The 16,498-nt window shown below is 38.8% G+C and overlaps 1 protein-coding gene across 2 annotated transcripts in view; it reads left to right on the top strand.

Moving 5' to 3' along the window:
- Positions 1–32: 32 nt before the first annotated feature.
- DMGDH (dimethylglycine dehydrogenase) overlaps positions 33–16,498 on the top strand; it is a 39,635-nt gene continuing 23,169 nt past the window's right edge. Inside the window, exons 1-6 of one of the 2 annotated variants that reach the window (XM_086868955.1) lie at positions 33–215; positions 2,126–2,291; positions 7,191–7,289; positions 8,536–8,700; positions 9,146–9,350; positions 15,898–16,146. In XM_086868955.1, coding sequence (XP_086725081.1) covers positions 139–215; positions 2,126–2,291; positions 7,191–7,289; positions 8,536–8,700; positions 9,146–9,350; positions 15,898–16,146 — 961 coding nt within the window. In that variant the 5' untranslated portion in view covers positions 33–138. Of the gene's footprint in view, positions 216–2,125; positions 2,292–2,836; positions 3,026–7,190; positions 7,290–8,535; positions 8,701–9,145; positions 9,351–15,897; positions 16,147–16,498 lie in introns of those variants that run through there. The other variant, XM_086868954.1, reaches the window with a different exon arrangement.

Genomic DNA, 16,498 nt, shown 5'->3' with positions numbered 1-16,498 from the left:
AGGCCACCCCCGGCTGCCCCCTGGGCCAAGGGGCGGTCCGGCGCCCTCCTCCGGGAGGGCCGGGCTCGGCGGGGCAGGGACGGGACGAGGCGGAGAGCGGCGCGGAGCTACGCTCTGCATCCCTGCTGCGTGTGCGGGATGAGCGCGGTGCTGCGGGGAGCCCTGCGGCGGCTGCGGCCCCCGCGCCGGCCCGGGCCCCTCGGTGCCCAGGGGCGGTGAGTGCGGGCCGGGCCGGGCCGGGCCGGGCCGGGCGGGGGACGCGGGCAGAGCAGCCGAAGGCGCGGTCCCCGTGCTGCTGCCGTCGGGGACGAGGCAGAAGAGGCGCAGGTGACGGGAGCCAGCTCCTGTGGCCGGGCTGCGGCGCTCCACCGTCGGCCGGCCGGGGCTCCTGTGGCCGGCCGGGGCTCCTGTGGCCGGGAGGGGCTCCTGTGGCCGGGAGGTGCCTCTGCGCCTCGCATTGCTGCGCCAAAGCCGGGGCCAGCCCGCTGCGCTGCTGACCTGGTGTAGCGAGGTCCCTTCTGCTGTCTTCTGGGCCATACCGATAAGCAAATAGTGACCAGTTTTAACTGGCACGATCAAACATCTGAGAGAACCGTGTAGTTCACTGGGAAGGTGAACCCCGGATTCTTGCAAGGCTCCTGGGCAAAGGTTTGAAAAAAAGCTGAAAGGCACTTCAGGAGATCTCGAATCCACAGCATAAAAGAACAATGAGAAAAGTCTTTATGCTTGACCTTGATTGCTACGTGCCTCAAAATTCATTAGTTGAGCTGGTGTGTCACACATCTGGCTGTTAAACAGCTTACTGTTAACTTGCAGAAATTAATATGTAATCAGAAAAAAGAACCCATGCATGTGTGTGGTGCACCAAATACAGAACACCTGTGGTGTCCTGTACTCCCACTTATTTTACTTTTCATTCACCACCACCTAGTGTATAGGCGTGGTGCATATACCTCCTACAATTGCATTTAAAATGCTATGAGGTCACCATTCGTAAGACATAAAACTAGTAGCTTTTATTTCTGAGTGGAAGAGGTAGGAGACTAGTTATACATTAGAAAGCCTGTTGCCAGAGAAGTTGAAAGTGTACAAGGAGAGGAGAGATAAAATTGAGTATTGATTAACTGTCCTGAAAGGAAAGATACTGTGGTTTCATGGTAGTCTGTACTGCTGCTGTAATAATATGTCCTACCTTGTCTCACATCCAAAAAAATTACTTCTTAAAAATTGGTGATAATTTTCCACATGTAGCTTGCTGTTTGGCTGTCTGTGGATGAGTCAGTAAGGAGGAGGATCAGTTGACTTGCAAAACTGGGAATGCCTATGGAAGTAGTTCTGGTTTCTGCTGGATTAAGTAGTTGTGAAAGTACAGTGTGGAATAGCAGGTGTGGGCCATAGACAAAGGCCTGTCTCTAGAATGTTTTCTCTTAAGCAAAGAGTAGGGTATGTCAGCTCTGAGAATGGCCCAGTTGATAAGAGCATGGTGCAAATAGCACCAGGGCTGTAAATTCAATCTCTGCATGGGACGTTCACTTAAAAGTTGGGCTTGATTGTTGTGGGTACCTTCCAACTCAGAATATTCTGTGAATCTGTGAACATGGCGAAATAGACAGAACATAGACGTAAGTACCAAGCTTCATTCTTCATGGATATGTACACTGATGTAGTCTATTGATACTGGTTTTAGAAATGTATTAAGGGGCTTTACTGAGTAAATATTTTTAAAGCCTTTTTTCTGCACATACTACAGCGCTTTGGAAAAGTCTGATTTTGACACTGTCATGTTAGGCACCAGCTTCTTTTTGAGAAATAGGATCTACATATAAGGGTATATTAGATAAATAATATTTATAGTTGCAAGTGGAAGCAAACTTGTTTTGGTGGGGGTTTTTTGTTTGTTTGTTTGTTTTTCTATTTTATTACTACTGTTTACCAATATGACCCTCTAAGACCATTTACTTTAAAAGCGAATATGAGTGAGCAGGTTAGGTCTTAAGCCATATGTGTAAATTCCCAAGCAGAAGCCCATATGTATTATATGGTTGAAGCTGTAAACAAAAGAGATGGAGAAAAGTGCAATTGCCTTTTTCTAACTGTCTTTAATTTTCTAATTTTTTTTTTTTAGTAGAGAAGCCTCATCTCCTTCCTTAGGGAAAGACAGAGCAGACACAGTGATCATCGGAGGTGGTTGTGTTGGTGTGAGTCTAGCCTATCACTTGGCTAAAGCTGGCTTGAAGGATGTTGTTCTGCTAGAAAAATCTGAGCTCACTGCAGGATCTACCTGGCATGCAGTAAGAAATGTTTTGTTCATCTCTCAAATTAACAGCAGTTTGTGCATATAACGGTGGTGGAAGTTTCATTACCTTTTTATTCCCCCACTTTCTTTCCTGCCATTGCTGACATTACATAAAATCTTGGAGGAGCAAAAGTAACAAATGTATACTGAGAGTTTTTTAAGCCTGAATACTTGTCTGCATTCTAAGAAGAAGAACTAAAAAGACATATATGTAATAATGTCAGGGTAGCAACACCTCCTTTAATTATGTTAATCCCGTGGTCATACTGGTTCACAATGTGCATTTATATAATTATTTATTAATATTATATTTTCTGAATCTATATCTGGAGTTGATAATGTAACAAAATTAAATAAAGCTTGCCACAATAATACAGTAATAGGTGTTTTCCCCATTCATTTACAGATAATCTTAACTGAAATTGGGGGATTGTTATCTATGTGTGTAGCAACATGAAAGAGCAGAAATCCAGCAGTTCGATGTATCTAGATCTACTCTGTTAATACAATAGAGCATTTATGCAATTATTTACCTTTCAGGGACAAATTAAGGAGAACTAATTAAGACTCAGATGTATTATATTTTATTTGTATTCGCATACTTTGACCAGAGGAGAAAGTCTGAAGTCTGCAATGCTTCATCTTAGTGCAGGTGTCTTGTGTTTTTGGGACTTTTTGAGAAAGCAGTAGTGAAAAAAGAAATTTTAAAAAAATCACTGCCTGCATTGTGTAAGTAGCATACTTCATTTTACTTGCTTTTCAACAAACAAGGCAAAAGAAAACATGCTATATGTAGTAAGAAGAAACAACATTCAATAATTGTATGTCTTTGAGAAAGTCATACTGCCAACAGTTTGGCAAGCAGAGCAACACCATGCAAGGTGTCAGGTGTGCTAGGCATCTTGTGTATTGAATCATAACTACAAAATACTCAGAATACTTTCACTTAAGTACAGCAGTGAGGCACAGACTGAATTGTATTTACCCAATGCATATATAAAACAATATGTTTGTACAAAACAATATATTTGTAAAAAAACAATTAAAATCCCCTAGTTCAATGAAGAACTAGAATCATGAATGGTGTTGTTACTGAATGTTTCATTTGTTCTTGTTGTTACACTTCATACACTTCAGTATTAAAGCAACCCTTCCTTCAGAACTTTTTCCCAAACTTCTTAGAGAGTGCATCATTGGAGCCCTGAGTGAGGGTTTCAAAGGTAAGGAGGGACCTGGAGCTGAGCAGAGAAAATGCTTGCACTACCACAGTTGAGAGAGCTGCTTCATGAAACCTGTTAGAAGGAATCTGACAATTAACACAGCAAGACACCTAGTCACGGGCCATGTTAAAGTGGATAATTACATGGTATCTTTTCATTGTCTTCATTGTCTCTTTTCATTGAACTCTGTATTAGAGGACTTGTCAGAAGATGAAAAAGTTGATGATGTCTGTTTCCAATGACAGATCAAAACTGTGACCGTGGGTTCCTTGTTATACCAGATACTGTGTATTTATCAGTGTTTTCCTCACAGCAATTCAGTTCTAAATACAGATGACAATTACACATCCTGTTAAGATGTGAACTGGCACACTACAGCACATTACCTGCAGCCACAAATATTGAAAATCTGGTTCAGATCTTGCTGCACTATACCGCATTTTAACTTTTTCACTATCCAGGAAGTCCTGCCAGAGCTCAGGATCACGTTTCAGATAGCTCATATTCCTGCCGATGTTGCTGCCAAAACTTTCTTTCACTTCTCATGTCTGAGATAACTTTGGCTGACTTTCACATATGGTACAAAAACAGCACAACAAATATGCACATCTTTATATTACCAGTTATGAAAAGGTGTAACAGAGCAAGTTATTATATGCTATATCATACTTTTTCTTGCAACATGCCATTTATTTTGCTGTAAAAGTAAAAGTCAAATAATAACTTGTTACAATTTGGTCACACTTGCAAGGAGAGAGAATTTAGTATATAACAGTGTTAATACTACTTTCTTTCAGAAAACTTATTTAAAAATGGCATTAGAATAAAATCTGAAACTGAAGTAGTACAAAACCGATACATGAATTTTCAACATTTAAAAATTTCAGCTATAAAAATGCTTTAAAATATTTGAGTCAATTCTCAGAGCAAAGTGGCCCTTCTTTAAATTATTTTTCCAGATCATGTTTATGTACAGTAACAAAATCTCTAAGAAAAATGGAGTAAAGCCTAGAGAAAATCTCATTCAGCTACAAGAATGGTTCAGTCTGAAATTCAGGAAAACATGTAGATGTGTTGGGAAGCCAGCTGGACCAGAGCAAATTAATGAATAAATTCCAGAGAAAAATGCAATATGCTGGCAATGGAGCAGGAAAAAGCTGCAAATCGGGCAATTTAGAAAAATTACCTGAGCATGTGAAGGGGATGTTAGGAAAGCCAAACCTCAGCTACATTTGAGATTTGTAAGGAAAATTGAAGGCAACAAGAACTACTTCTACTGTTCCATTAATAAATAGTAAAGGGCTGTAAAATGAAAATAAGTTGCTATTGCTGAATGAGGTAATTCAGTCACAGTGTACACTAATAAGGTCTCAGTGCCTTCTTGCCTCAGTTTTCTCTGACAGGGTCTCTCAAGCCTCCAGTTTAAAGGAAAAGAGTAACTACTGGCAGTGCATGAGGACCAAACCAGGGATTACTGGGGTAATTTGGCACACGCTCATGTGTAGGAGCAGACAGGCCGCATCCGATAACGCTGATGATTCATCACAAGGCCACAGATGTATTTGAAAGACTATTAAAATTGGTGGGAGGTGCCAGAGATTTGGCAAAGGGCATATGTTTGACTTTTTCTTAAAAGTCAAAGGACTGAGCAGAGGAGCTAAAGGTCAGCTAGCCATCACTGGGTCTTCAGAAAATCATCAAATGAGTCCCAGGTCCATACAGGAGAAAAAAATGTGATTTTGAACAATCAAATTTGCCAAGAATAAATCATGTCAGATAAAATCTGATTGCTGTCTATTATGAAATTACTGAACTCTTCGACAAGGGGAGATCAGTGGATATCACCTACCTAGATTTTAGCAAGACTTTAGACACCCTCTCCCACACGATCCGTGTATTCAACTGAAGATGTTACAGTCTGTATGGCTGGACAACTAAAAGGTTAAAAGACTCTGGATAGCTGGGCTCAGAGGGTGCTGGTGTGTGGGTCAAACTCTACCCAAACCCTGTAAATAAGTGGAGTGTCACAGAAATCTGTTCTGGGACCCATCCTGTTTAATATCTTTATTAGTAATTTGGAGCAGGTGACAAAGTACTCATCCACTTTAGAAGTTTACACCAAACTGCGAGGAGTAGTCAATGCACTCAAGGGCAGGACAGCTATGCTGAGGGATCTAGGCAGGCTGCAAGGATGAAAGGACAGTTTTATGGAACCTAACAAGGCCGAATGCAAAGTTCCATATGTAGCTACGAAAGTAGAGCAGCCTCTGTCTTTGAAGATTCTCAAAGGCCTGGCTGGAAAAAATCTTGAGAAATGTGGTGTGATCTTGTAGCTGACCCTGCTTTGAATGTGAAATTTAAGAGAAATCTCCTGAGGACCATTCAATCTTTTTGTTTCATTGTAATTATTTTTTGATTTATTATCTTAGATTTTTTATAGTGAAACCAGCTGCACTCTTGAAATCAGAAACATTTATTATCTCAACCCAAAAAGGATCAGGTGCATTTAAACTTCTTTTCTTTACTTAAAAGTGTAAGAGATTGAACGGTTTATTTAATTCCTGCAATTAAATGTTCTTGAATATGTATCGGTTTGTTGCTAACTTGCAAGTGATTTGTGACTCATTTAGTTCAAAATTACTACACTAATAGTGACCACTGAAAAGGGATTTCCTTATATCTGGAAGATATATTACTTGTTTTAGAAAAATAACATAAGGCCAGAAAATATTTACATAAATAAAAGAATATAGTAAAAACAAAATGAGATAATAAAGTTTGCAGGTAGAATTAAATTAATAACTCTTAGACATTGTGTATAGCTAAAGACATTAAAATGTTTCAGTGCCTAATTTATTTCTTCATTCTATACACACTGAAAAAAGGTCCTTAGAATATATTTTTTGAGAAACAAACAAGTTTTAGCTAAAAACTGCAGTGAAACAGCCCTGGGGTTTAGTCTAGGATAACTAAAATAAATATGTTCACAGCATGAACATGCATGTATCAAACGAGATAAAAATCACATTTAGTCAAATATCTAGTCTTCAGCTGTGTCCCATGTGATGCTAATGGTTCAATATGATAATGAGAAATGAACAAGGAATATTTTTTCCAGACTATTAATTTAGCCCAGGGACTTCCTGAAACCAACATGCTTGCTTTGTGCTTTGTGCTTGATGGGGCCCTTTCTAGATGAATCTCCCTCCTACAGGTTTGTGTGATCACTTCTTAAACTCAGTCTGTTGAGGTAATGAACACTGCCAAAAACACTTAAAGCCAAATTTATGAATATAATGTAGATACAGTTGAAAAATATGATACTGAAAAATGATAAATTTTACACTCTTTTCTGTTGGATTATCTGGGCATTTCAGTAATCTGGTGCACTATTATGTTGTATATAAATTGAGATATCAGATAGGAAAGAACAACCGCAACAGTATCATGGGTTGGCAAATTTGGTGAGAAAAGACAGATGGGAAAACATCTGTGCATAAAACAGAAATGGCATAACTAGTGAAAGGACTTTATTTTTATTTTTTTTAGCAGTTGGCTCTATCCATGTGTTGTTTTTCTTTACACTATCTTGGCAGTTCCTTTCTAAATGACAGTTGGAAGGAGGGAAGGAACACTGCATTTCTAACCTATTTTGTTCCAATTTCTTATTTGAGGCTGGTTTAACTACTTATTTTCATCCTGGGATAAACCTGAAGAAAATCCATGCTTACAGCATCAAACTCTATGAGAGGCTGGAAGAAGAGACTGGACAGGTAATCCCCTTAACCTTTGAAGTCCTAATTCAGAGCAATGCCAATTGTAGCAATTGTCTTACAAAAAAGTGTATTTGATAGCAGTGTGAAGTAGGAATATATACCTTTTTATTGAAATACATTCTTCTCCATGCCTAGTCTATACATATGGTAGGTGGTTTTCCAGATCCCATTACAGTCTAGGAAAATGGTGCTAATAAAATATCTCAAAGCACAGCAGAGAGTCTGCAACTTTAACTTGATAAAGGAGCTAAAACAGTATCAGGAATCTGGAATGAACAGATTGATTATGATACATTCCTGCCTTAAATATGTCTGCTTAAAAATTCATATGATATGATGCTGTCTGTACTTGACAAGAATGCTGCAATTCTTTCCGTCCCTTTCAGAGATGTGTTTTTATTTAGTGACTTAAGAAATGGATATGTGGAGAAACACAGGAGTCATCTTTTTCATTTGACATCTCTCAACCATATGGATTTCATTTACTAAACTTGTGCATGCGTTGGATGGCAGCAGAAATTGAATGAGCCTCACTATACTAGTCTACAAATTTTACATTTTTTAAGTATTTGTCATATATATATATATATGACAGATATTTTTTATATTTGTCATAAAATGCTTTTTTCTTCTTTCTGCTACTCAACTTTATAAACTGCCACATCAGATTATCATTGTGAGTTCCAGTGAAAGACTTACTCAGCATTATGATTGTCCTATGAGATAACATAGAAGAGGTGAGGAAAAGTAAGCATTCAGTGTCCACCTCTGTAAGGATGTTAAATTTATTAAAAAGACAAAACCATCAAGTGGTTTTTCATTGTGTTTATAAAGGTGCTTAGTTAAATACATTCAATAGGAAATCATGCAGGTGGAAGATTTTAAAATAAAGTGTATCATATACACCTACTTTTGAGATGTATTGGATTCTATTTTTGAAAGTGTGAGTGCATATATCAAATATTAATTAGTTGTTAGTAAAAATGAATGTATCATGGCATTCAATAAATGCTTCTTTCAATTGTTTTTAAGATTGCATGCATTAATGTAGGAAGTTAATTTGGTAACTTCTTGAAAAATTATTTTCTCTAGGAGTCTATATCTAAGGCCTGTTCCTTCAAGGGCCCATATCTTACTTGCATTTTTCCTAGTGATGTTAGTAGAAAAAATCCTGTAGACTTCCCTTAGTACAGGAAAATCAGTAAAGGTTCTTTCAATAATTTGCTATTTCTCTTTGATTTAGCCTGTGGGGTTTCATCAGCCTGGCAGTATCAGAATTGCTTCAACCCCTACTAGGGTGGATGAATTCAAATATCAAATGACCCGTGCTGGTTGGCACCCAACGGAGCAATATTTAATCACACCTGAGAAAGTGCAAGAGCTATTTCCCTTATTGAACATGGATAAGGTAAAGAAGCCAGTTTTATGAAATATAACTTCCATTGCAATTAAATATTGGTCTATCAGAAATATACATATATAGTCTCCTTTCTTTATACAAATTGCATAAAAAATTCTTTGTTTCATCTGAAAAAAGATGTATCATAGCCTAGAATCAGAATTCGTGAATTTTAGTGCATACTGTATGTTAGTCTATATACTATTAATTACTGTGTCAATAATGTTATTAAAGAATTGCAACCCTTGATTGCATGGGAGATCTGAGCAATTTTACTCTCATAGGCCATTGTTAAGTTGGGTAAAGGCTGATATTATTATATATTTTGAAAATTTGTTTTGACTTCTTAATGTTTACCATATTCAAGAAAAAAAGTGATTTTTTTTTAAAAAAAAACGGCCTAATTTTTATAAATTTTACTTTCTTTCATTTGGGGGATTTTACCTCCATTTAGGTTTTAGCTGGCCTGTATAACCCTGGAGATGGTCATATTGATCCTTACTCTCTAACCATGGCCTTGGCTGCAGGAGCCAGAAAATATGGTGCTCAGTTAAATTATCCTGTGCAAGTGACTAATCTGAACTCCCGATCAGATGGGACATGGGAAGTTGAAACTCCACTTGGAACAATTCAAGCAAAGAGGATTGTGAATACTGCAGGTAGTATTTAATATGAGCATATGAGTGCTCTTCTGATTTACCTATTAGCTGACATAAAGCAGCTGTACTGAATTGTGTGGGTTACATGTATAAAGAATTTATATGTTTTTGAACCATTCACTTGGTTTGTGTTTTGCACATGTTTCTTCACAGTATGGTGAAAATTTAGCTCTTATATTAATTGCCCTTGAATGGGCATTAAAAATATTTACCCTGATTTGTCTCCAGCATTAAGTAATCAGACTGACTTGTTAGATTTTAGTAGTAAAAGAGACCTTTACTGGTCTACAATTAGCTGTGTAGGTGACATGTCTAGAGTCACAGAATTATAGAATATCCTGACTTAGAAAAGACCCACAAGGATCATGGAGTCCAACTCCTGGCCCTGCACAGCACCATCCCTAAGAGTCACACCATGTTCCTGAGAGTGTTGTCCATATACTTCTTGACCTGTGACAGGCTGGTGCTGTGAGCACTTCCCTGGGGAGCCTCTTCCAGTGTCCAGTTGGTGAACTGTCCATGCAGTCCTGTAAAATCTAATGAAACATAGCTAGGAAGGGAGAGGGAATGTACATATGAAATAGAAATATCTTCACTGTTTCTTCAAAGAGACTGAGGATTTCACCTTGCCTATTTCACTATTATCTTTCTCTCAGATTTAACTCTATCTACATATCCTTGAAATGGAAGATTTTTTTGTTGTCCTTTGAGTCATCTTTTAATCATGTGCTTGGCTTAACTGCATTTCTTGAATGCCATAAAAATTGCCTAACTCAAAGAAGCTTGTATTTACATATGTGAATGTTATTCTTCATTGTGTTAAAGAAGCTAGACTGATGTTTCTGCTTCAAAGAACTTTTGAGCAAGAGTCCTTTGGATTTGTGTTTATTTTCCTAAGCAACTTACTGTATCTAAAAACCTGTATTCAATCTAAATTTATTCACGTATTACCGTGCTGCTTTTTACAAGTGTAGAAAAATATATTGGTGAAATGGTTGTCAGGTCTTATGTGAAGCATACTTTTTGCCTCCTAGTAGAAGATTTTTGGTTTTTAATTGTTTGTAAACAAAAAATATAGATTAAAGTTTTGCTGACTATGCCTCAAACTGGATCATATCTGCATTTTTAGGGCACTAGTCATGTATACCTCCCATTGCAGTGAAAAATCAAGCTTCAGTCGGAGGCTGTGATATCTCAAGATGAGCTTCTTACTCAGATGAGACAACTGAACTAAGAGCAAGAATATGTCTTTTTAATTCCTTTCTGTATATTTGCAGAGGGACAGAAAAAAACCCACCAAAACACCTATTTCTAGTGCAAGGCAGATAAAATGAAGAAATTTGGCGAGACAGGGTCTCTTCTTGTTGGTGGGTAGAATACCATAGGTGACTATTGGAATGATGAAGGAATTGGACTGGAAGGGAAATAGGCTGGGCATATAGCAAAATGCCTTGGAAAGATTTCTGGAGGTGTTTAGGAGCACTGGCAGCAAGTGGAACAGTTACATGATACGGGACTTGCTGAGTAAGGAAGCTCAAACTGAGAGGGGATGGCAGTGGGGATGACCACCAGAGAGATAGTTGGAAGGTATCTGATGTGTTTCATTAAGAAAACTGAAGCTAAGAGCTTTTCAGACAAAAGATACTTAAGGAATGATTGTGTGTGAAACTGAATGGAAAACTGAGTTGTCTAAGCATGAAAGACTGGTGTAATATGTAATAGAAGGGGAAGGATAGACGGGAGTCAGTTGGAAGGAAGACAAGACTGCTGGGACAGAACTTGACAAGCAAGGAGGACTGACTAACACAGGGTGACAAAATAACTGAGGAAGGATGTAAGGACTGCAGTAAGACTAGAGTTTGAGACAGCAGGAAAAAAAAAGAGAGAAATGTAGAGAGAGTGGGATCAAACAGCTGGACTCTCAGGGTATGTGCTTTACAGGTCTTTCTTTCAGAGTCTGCAATACAGACTGCCCTGTCAGTGTTAAACCATTCCAGGCTTTCAGTAAAGACCTACTGGAAAACCCATTGAAAAGTGAACTGTCTTATATATACCTTCCATACATATGTATGTATGCTATTGCTACATGCTAAAACAACAAGGATCTGAGGCTCTAAGCTTGCTCATGGGTGCCACATAATGAATTTTGGAGAGAAAGAAGACTAGAGGAGTTTAGTATGCTTTTTAGAAGGCAATCAACCACACAAACTGCGAAACTGAGAAATAAAAAAAATTATATAGATCACAGAGTCAAGCACTTGGAAAATGAGAGGTGTCAATATTTGATTGCCTTTGGATTGACAGTTCATATCTTTCAGGCATGAGCTATGGAACAGCATTCAGTTACAAAATCACAAGCTCTCTTACAAATAGGTTCCTTATGTCACTTGTTACACAGTGTGAATATATTGGTCTGGAAGGGATCCAAGATTGCGAAAGAGAAAGGCAGCTCTCTTGGCAATCAGACTGATTTAGGCCACAAACTTCTAGACAGTCATTATTCCTACCTATTGGGTTTGCATTGTATGGCTGAAGTATCACAGACCTAGTAATTTTCTTACATTTTTGTAGTGTAGTTATCTTTCTTTGGCTAATATATCAAGCTGGTATTAGGCAGGGTTTTCTGGTAAATGGTTTTCAGAGCTTATTTGCAAATGTTAGAATGCACCCTTGTGAGCTTTTCTTAAGTATTTTTTATTATTTATTAAGTTATTAAATCAACAATATATTTACTTAATTCTCGTGTGGAGTTAACTGTTCAGCCAAAATGAATATTTGAAGCACATATTGCTTAACATTCTGGCTAATGAAGTAAATCAATGCTGTACAGCACATATCTCTTATAAATGTTTTCTTAGATAACATTCATTCTTTTTCTCAGCCTTGTCTCATTCCACTACAGACCATGACTTGTATAATTTTAGGATCATGTTGCAGAAAAAAATACATCAGAAGGCTCTTTACATTCCCTCTCCCCCTCCCTGCCTCACCCTGCAATGGACATCTGCTGCAGAACTGGAACAAACTAGTTCCAACCAATCTTTAGCTGTTCCTTATGTGAGATTTCCATTTTAGATGAAAGCAGATGCATAATAAATAATCCCTGACATGAAGTAACTATACTGAGCCTGCTAAAGTTATTTGCAGCCTATTTATAATGGAATGTTTGATTAAAGTCTCCAAAAGTAGTGAATTTTGTTTATATATACAGTGTGGGTGTGTGTATATAAGCACGTATTTTCAGACATGTACACACTATATATACAGTTATTTCTATGTAGTGGTAGCATGTCTTTTTCAAAACCAAGAAATAGTCAGATGACATACTTCAGCAGATATGCTAAGTAATACTACCACTAAATATTTTAGCATCAGATGTTTGCAGTGTCTACAATTTAATCTTCACTAATGTCCTAACGATATAATGTATGCCTTTATTTATCTCTGCTTTCTGTGATAGGACTTGACATCTGCTTCCAATTAGAATTTTGTTTCAGAGAATATATTCATCCTTTTGGCATTTTTGGTTTTGTTCAAAATCCTTAAACAAAGAAACTGTAATATTTTTCTTTAAGTAAATGTCACCTTTTGTTATTTTAAGCAATTAAAAAAGCACTTCTCATAAGCGTGACTTCTTTTAGAAGTACTATGAATTTTATTTTAAACAAACCCAAACTATTTGTCTCTTACTTAAAAAAAAATTTAAATTAGCTTTGTTTGTAATGTTATTCTGAAAATCTAATTGCTAACAAATTTCTTATTTTTAAGAAAGAAACAAAACTGTTTCAAAGACCTAATTTTCTGCTGCTTTAACTTTTCCTGTCCTCTGTGTATCATTAACTGACTTTAGCTTAAAATAGGTTTATTTGTAGGTGACATGGAAATGCCCAAATCAAAAGAAGTTCCCTAAAGGCTGTTAGCTGCCACTTAGATCCACATTTGTGTGTGCTGTTGTAATGAAGGAAACCCTTTCATATGTGCTAGAAACGCAGATTTATTCAATTTTTTTCATTGTCTTCTGTATAGGAGAGCACAAGTCATGTTTCATTAGCCTTAAAGGATATTTTGGATCACTCATTCTATATGATTATGGCACAATCATCCCTCAACCAATTTAACTGGCATAACAAGTGTTCTGGCACTGAGTTTCCTCCAAATGGTGAGGTGCCATTTAGGAGCAAAAGCCTTACATATGATAGCTGCAGCAGATGCTGGTTTCTAGCACTGACTGGGCAGGGGCTTTTAGCCGAACAGATCTCTTGAAGGTGATGCTGGATTTCCTCTGCTGCTTTGCCTTAGCTGACTGTCAGTGATTGTGAAGTGAATCACCACAGAAAAAGTTTCCCTTCTAAACGTCACATTTTTTTAAAAACCGTGAGTGTTAGACTCTGAGGCTGGTTTGTAATGTTAAATAAGAGACTGAGACCGACGGCCATCCTGGCATGGGGGAATGGCACAAGGCCAGCACGGCCCAATTCAGCTTTCCTAATTGTCCTGGCTTTAAGCCATGCTGGAGGTGAGAGGATGTATTCCCAGTTAATGTCAGCAAGCGGCGTGAGCCGGCTGCTCCCCACGGGACAGGGAGCCAAGCAGGATAACAGGGCTGGCTGAGCCAGCAAGGGCTCTGTCCGGCAGGGCACAGGGGCTGAGCAGGAAGGCCCAAGAGCTGCAGCTGGGGCACAGTCCAGGCCTCCAGATGGACTTGTGGAGATGAGGCACAGTCAGATCCACAGTGATGAAGCCAGGCTGAGGCCAAGCCAGGAATGTGACCACAGGTCAGGAACAGGCCTGGTGACGATAACTGAAGTCAAATGGTGCCCACTAATCAATAAGCATGACTGTAGAGTTGAGACTGAGCTGAGGTCAAGCTGAGAAGTAGTCCACGGATCAGGGTCTGGATCAATGCGTTCCATGGCCAGGCACAGGCATGGTTGTGACAGAGCTGTAAACAGGCACACAATCAAACCAGCTCAGACAGGTTCTAAACGACCTGAGGCGACCTGGAATGGGACTCCTGTGCCCACAGGTATGGGTGGAAGTGCCAGGTGAAGCTGTTCAGGCTCATTTATGCTTTTGCCTGGTGTGCTTGAGTCACCAAGAAATTTTGAACAGGTCTTGGAGAGTACAGAATTGAAAGAGAAGTAGGAGAATTTGGTTAAGAAAAGTAAACAGCAAAAAGAAAGAAAAGTTGCACATTAAGCTGGGCAGCATGAAGTGTATGTCCCAGGAGAAGGTACAGCTATGTTAGGTAGAAAATCTTGCTGGAGCTACTGTGTCTTAAGCAGTTTGGAGTCAGTTGGTTACCCAGGAACCAGGCTGACTTGCCTTCTTGGTGCCATATGGCACATAGCCTTTTATTTTGGAAGGCCCTGCTACCTCTTCTTCGTCATTCATTTTGTCTTCCTCCAGCCCTCACTCCCAGAATCCCCTGAAACTCTTACTTCATTGTAAACTCTTACTACTTCACTTCCACTCCTGAGACCTCTGCTCCTTGATATAAAAGTCAGGAGAGCGTGGCTGAGGGATATTCAAAGCATCTTGGAGCAGCTGCCATTCTGGTCAGTTGTACCTATCTGATTCCTAAGTCTGTTACATTCCAGCCTCACAGCAGATCTAAGCCACCATGCAGAGCCCAAGCCAGTGTTTTGTGGTTAAGTGGCTTCCAATCCCTCATTCCAACACAGGTACCTCACTAAGCGAACGTGCCTTACCACCTTAACCCTACCACAGGAGAATTAGGTCTTCTCTAACTCGTACTTCACAGTATGCATGAAGGATCTTGAGCCAGCTTCAGAGGCAGGGAAGTGGTTGTTTGTATTTTCTGATTAGAGCCTGTATCAGAACTTCTAATTAGGTGGTTGTGGGAGAGCACACTTGACTATTCACAAATACAGGCATCGTTGAGAATTGATTGCTGAGAGACGTAATTAATGCGAGTCACATGATGCATTGGAAAGATGCATGTGAAAGAGGAGAGAAACTCCAATTCCTGAGGTCAGTTGCCAGGAAAGTACTGTCTTTCCTGCCTTAGTCTGTTGGGATGTTAGGACCTGTCTGTTGTCTTGGTAAAGCATACTAGCTCACTTGGTTGATAGTGAGAGGCTTGGCTGACACTTGAGATGTGAGTTAATTTATTCTGGTTTTTAAGTGTCTCTAACTTTGCTAGGAGTACACTGCAGACCTACTTCACTGCAGTAAGCCATGGGGTTTCTGGAGCTGTTAATTAAATTCTCCTCTGAACTTTTAGAAGTCTAATTTATAATTTACTAATTATATTTTAAATATGTGCATACTATAATAATATATCTATAATAATATATCTATAATAATATGTAATAGTATAATTAGAAAAAAAAGGGCATGGAATTATGGAGGGGGAAATATGCTAGATAATATGAAAAATACAGTGAATATTAGAAATATGGGGAAAAAACTTGTCACACATAAAAGCACAGTGTTTACTGCAAATATTTTACTGTCATTTTCCATTCACTGAAATTAGTGTTTGAATATTTCCGTTTTGGTTTTGTTTTTTCCTCTTCTCCAGGCTTCTGGGCCCGTGACATAGGCAAGATGATTGGCCTGCAGCACCCTCTCATACCTGTTCATCATCAGTATGTTGTAACATCAACTGTCCCTGAAGTGAAAGCCCTAAAAAGAGAATTGCCTGTGATTCGTGACTTAGAAGGGTCATATTATCTAAGGCAAGAAAGGGATGGTCTTTTGTTTGGTCCATATGAAAGTGAGGAGAAAATGAAGCTGCAGGAGTCATGGGTAACAAATGGAGTCCCACCAGGTGATTAAGAACATTAAACCTTTAAACATATTAAGCACAAGCACACATTTTAATGTGCAGAAATCCCAGGGTGTCGTGCTGCCCTATGTGATGGAAAATATGAAATATTTGCAATACATTATTGTAATGCAAAAACTTTTTTCAAAAACTGGCTCTAACTCCAGTGATAAAAGATAGCAGAAATACAAATGTAACATAAGAAAAGACTACAATGTAGCCATATCCTGCGTTCTGAAGAGAGTTTGTGCATTGTGATTAGAGGCAGTCACCAGATCTGCAATATAAAGCCTTTTTTGCCTGAAGAGAAATTTTTCTAAGTTACAGTTCTCTCCAGCTTGCTGACAGGGGTTCT

This window comes from Cyanistes caeruleus, chromosome Z, assembly GCF_971803275.1.
Source record: "Cyanistes caeruleus chromosome Z, bCyaCae1.hap1.1, whole genome shotgun sequence".
NCBI classification, from domain to species: Eukaryota; Metazoa; Chordata; class Aves; order Passeriformes; family Paridae; genus Cyanistes; species Cyanistes caeruleus.
The sequence above is the reverse complement of the archived record's forward strand: the minus strand, read 5'-3'. Positions and strand labels throughout refer to the sequence as shown.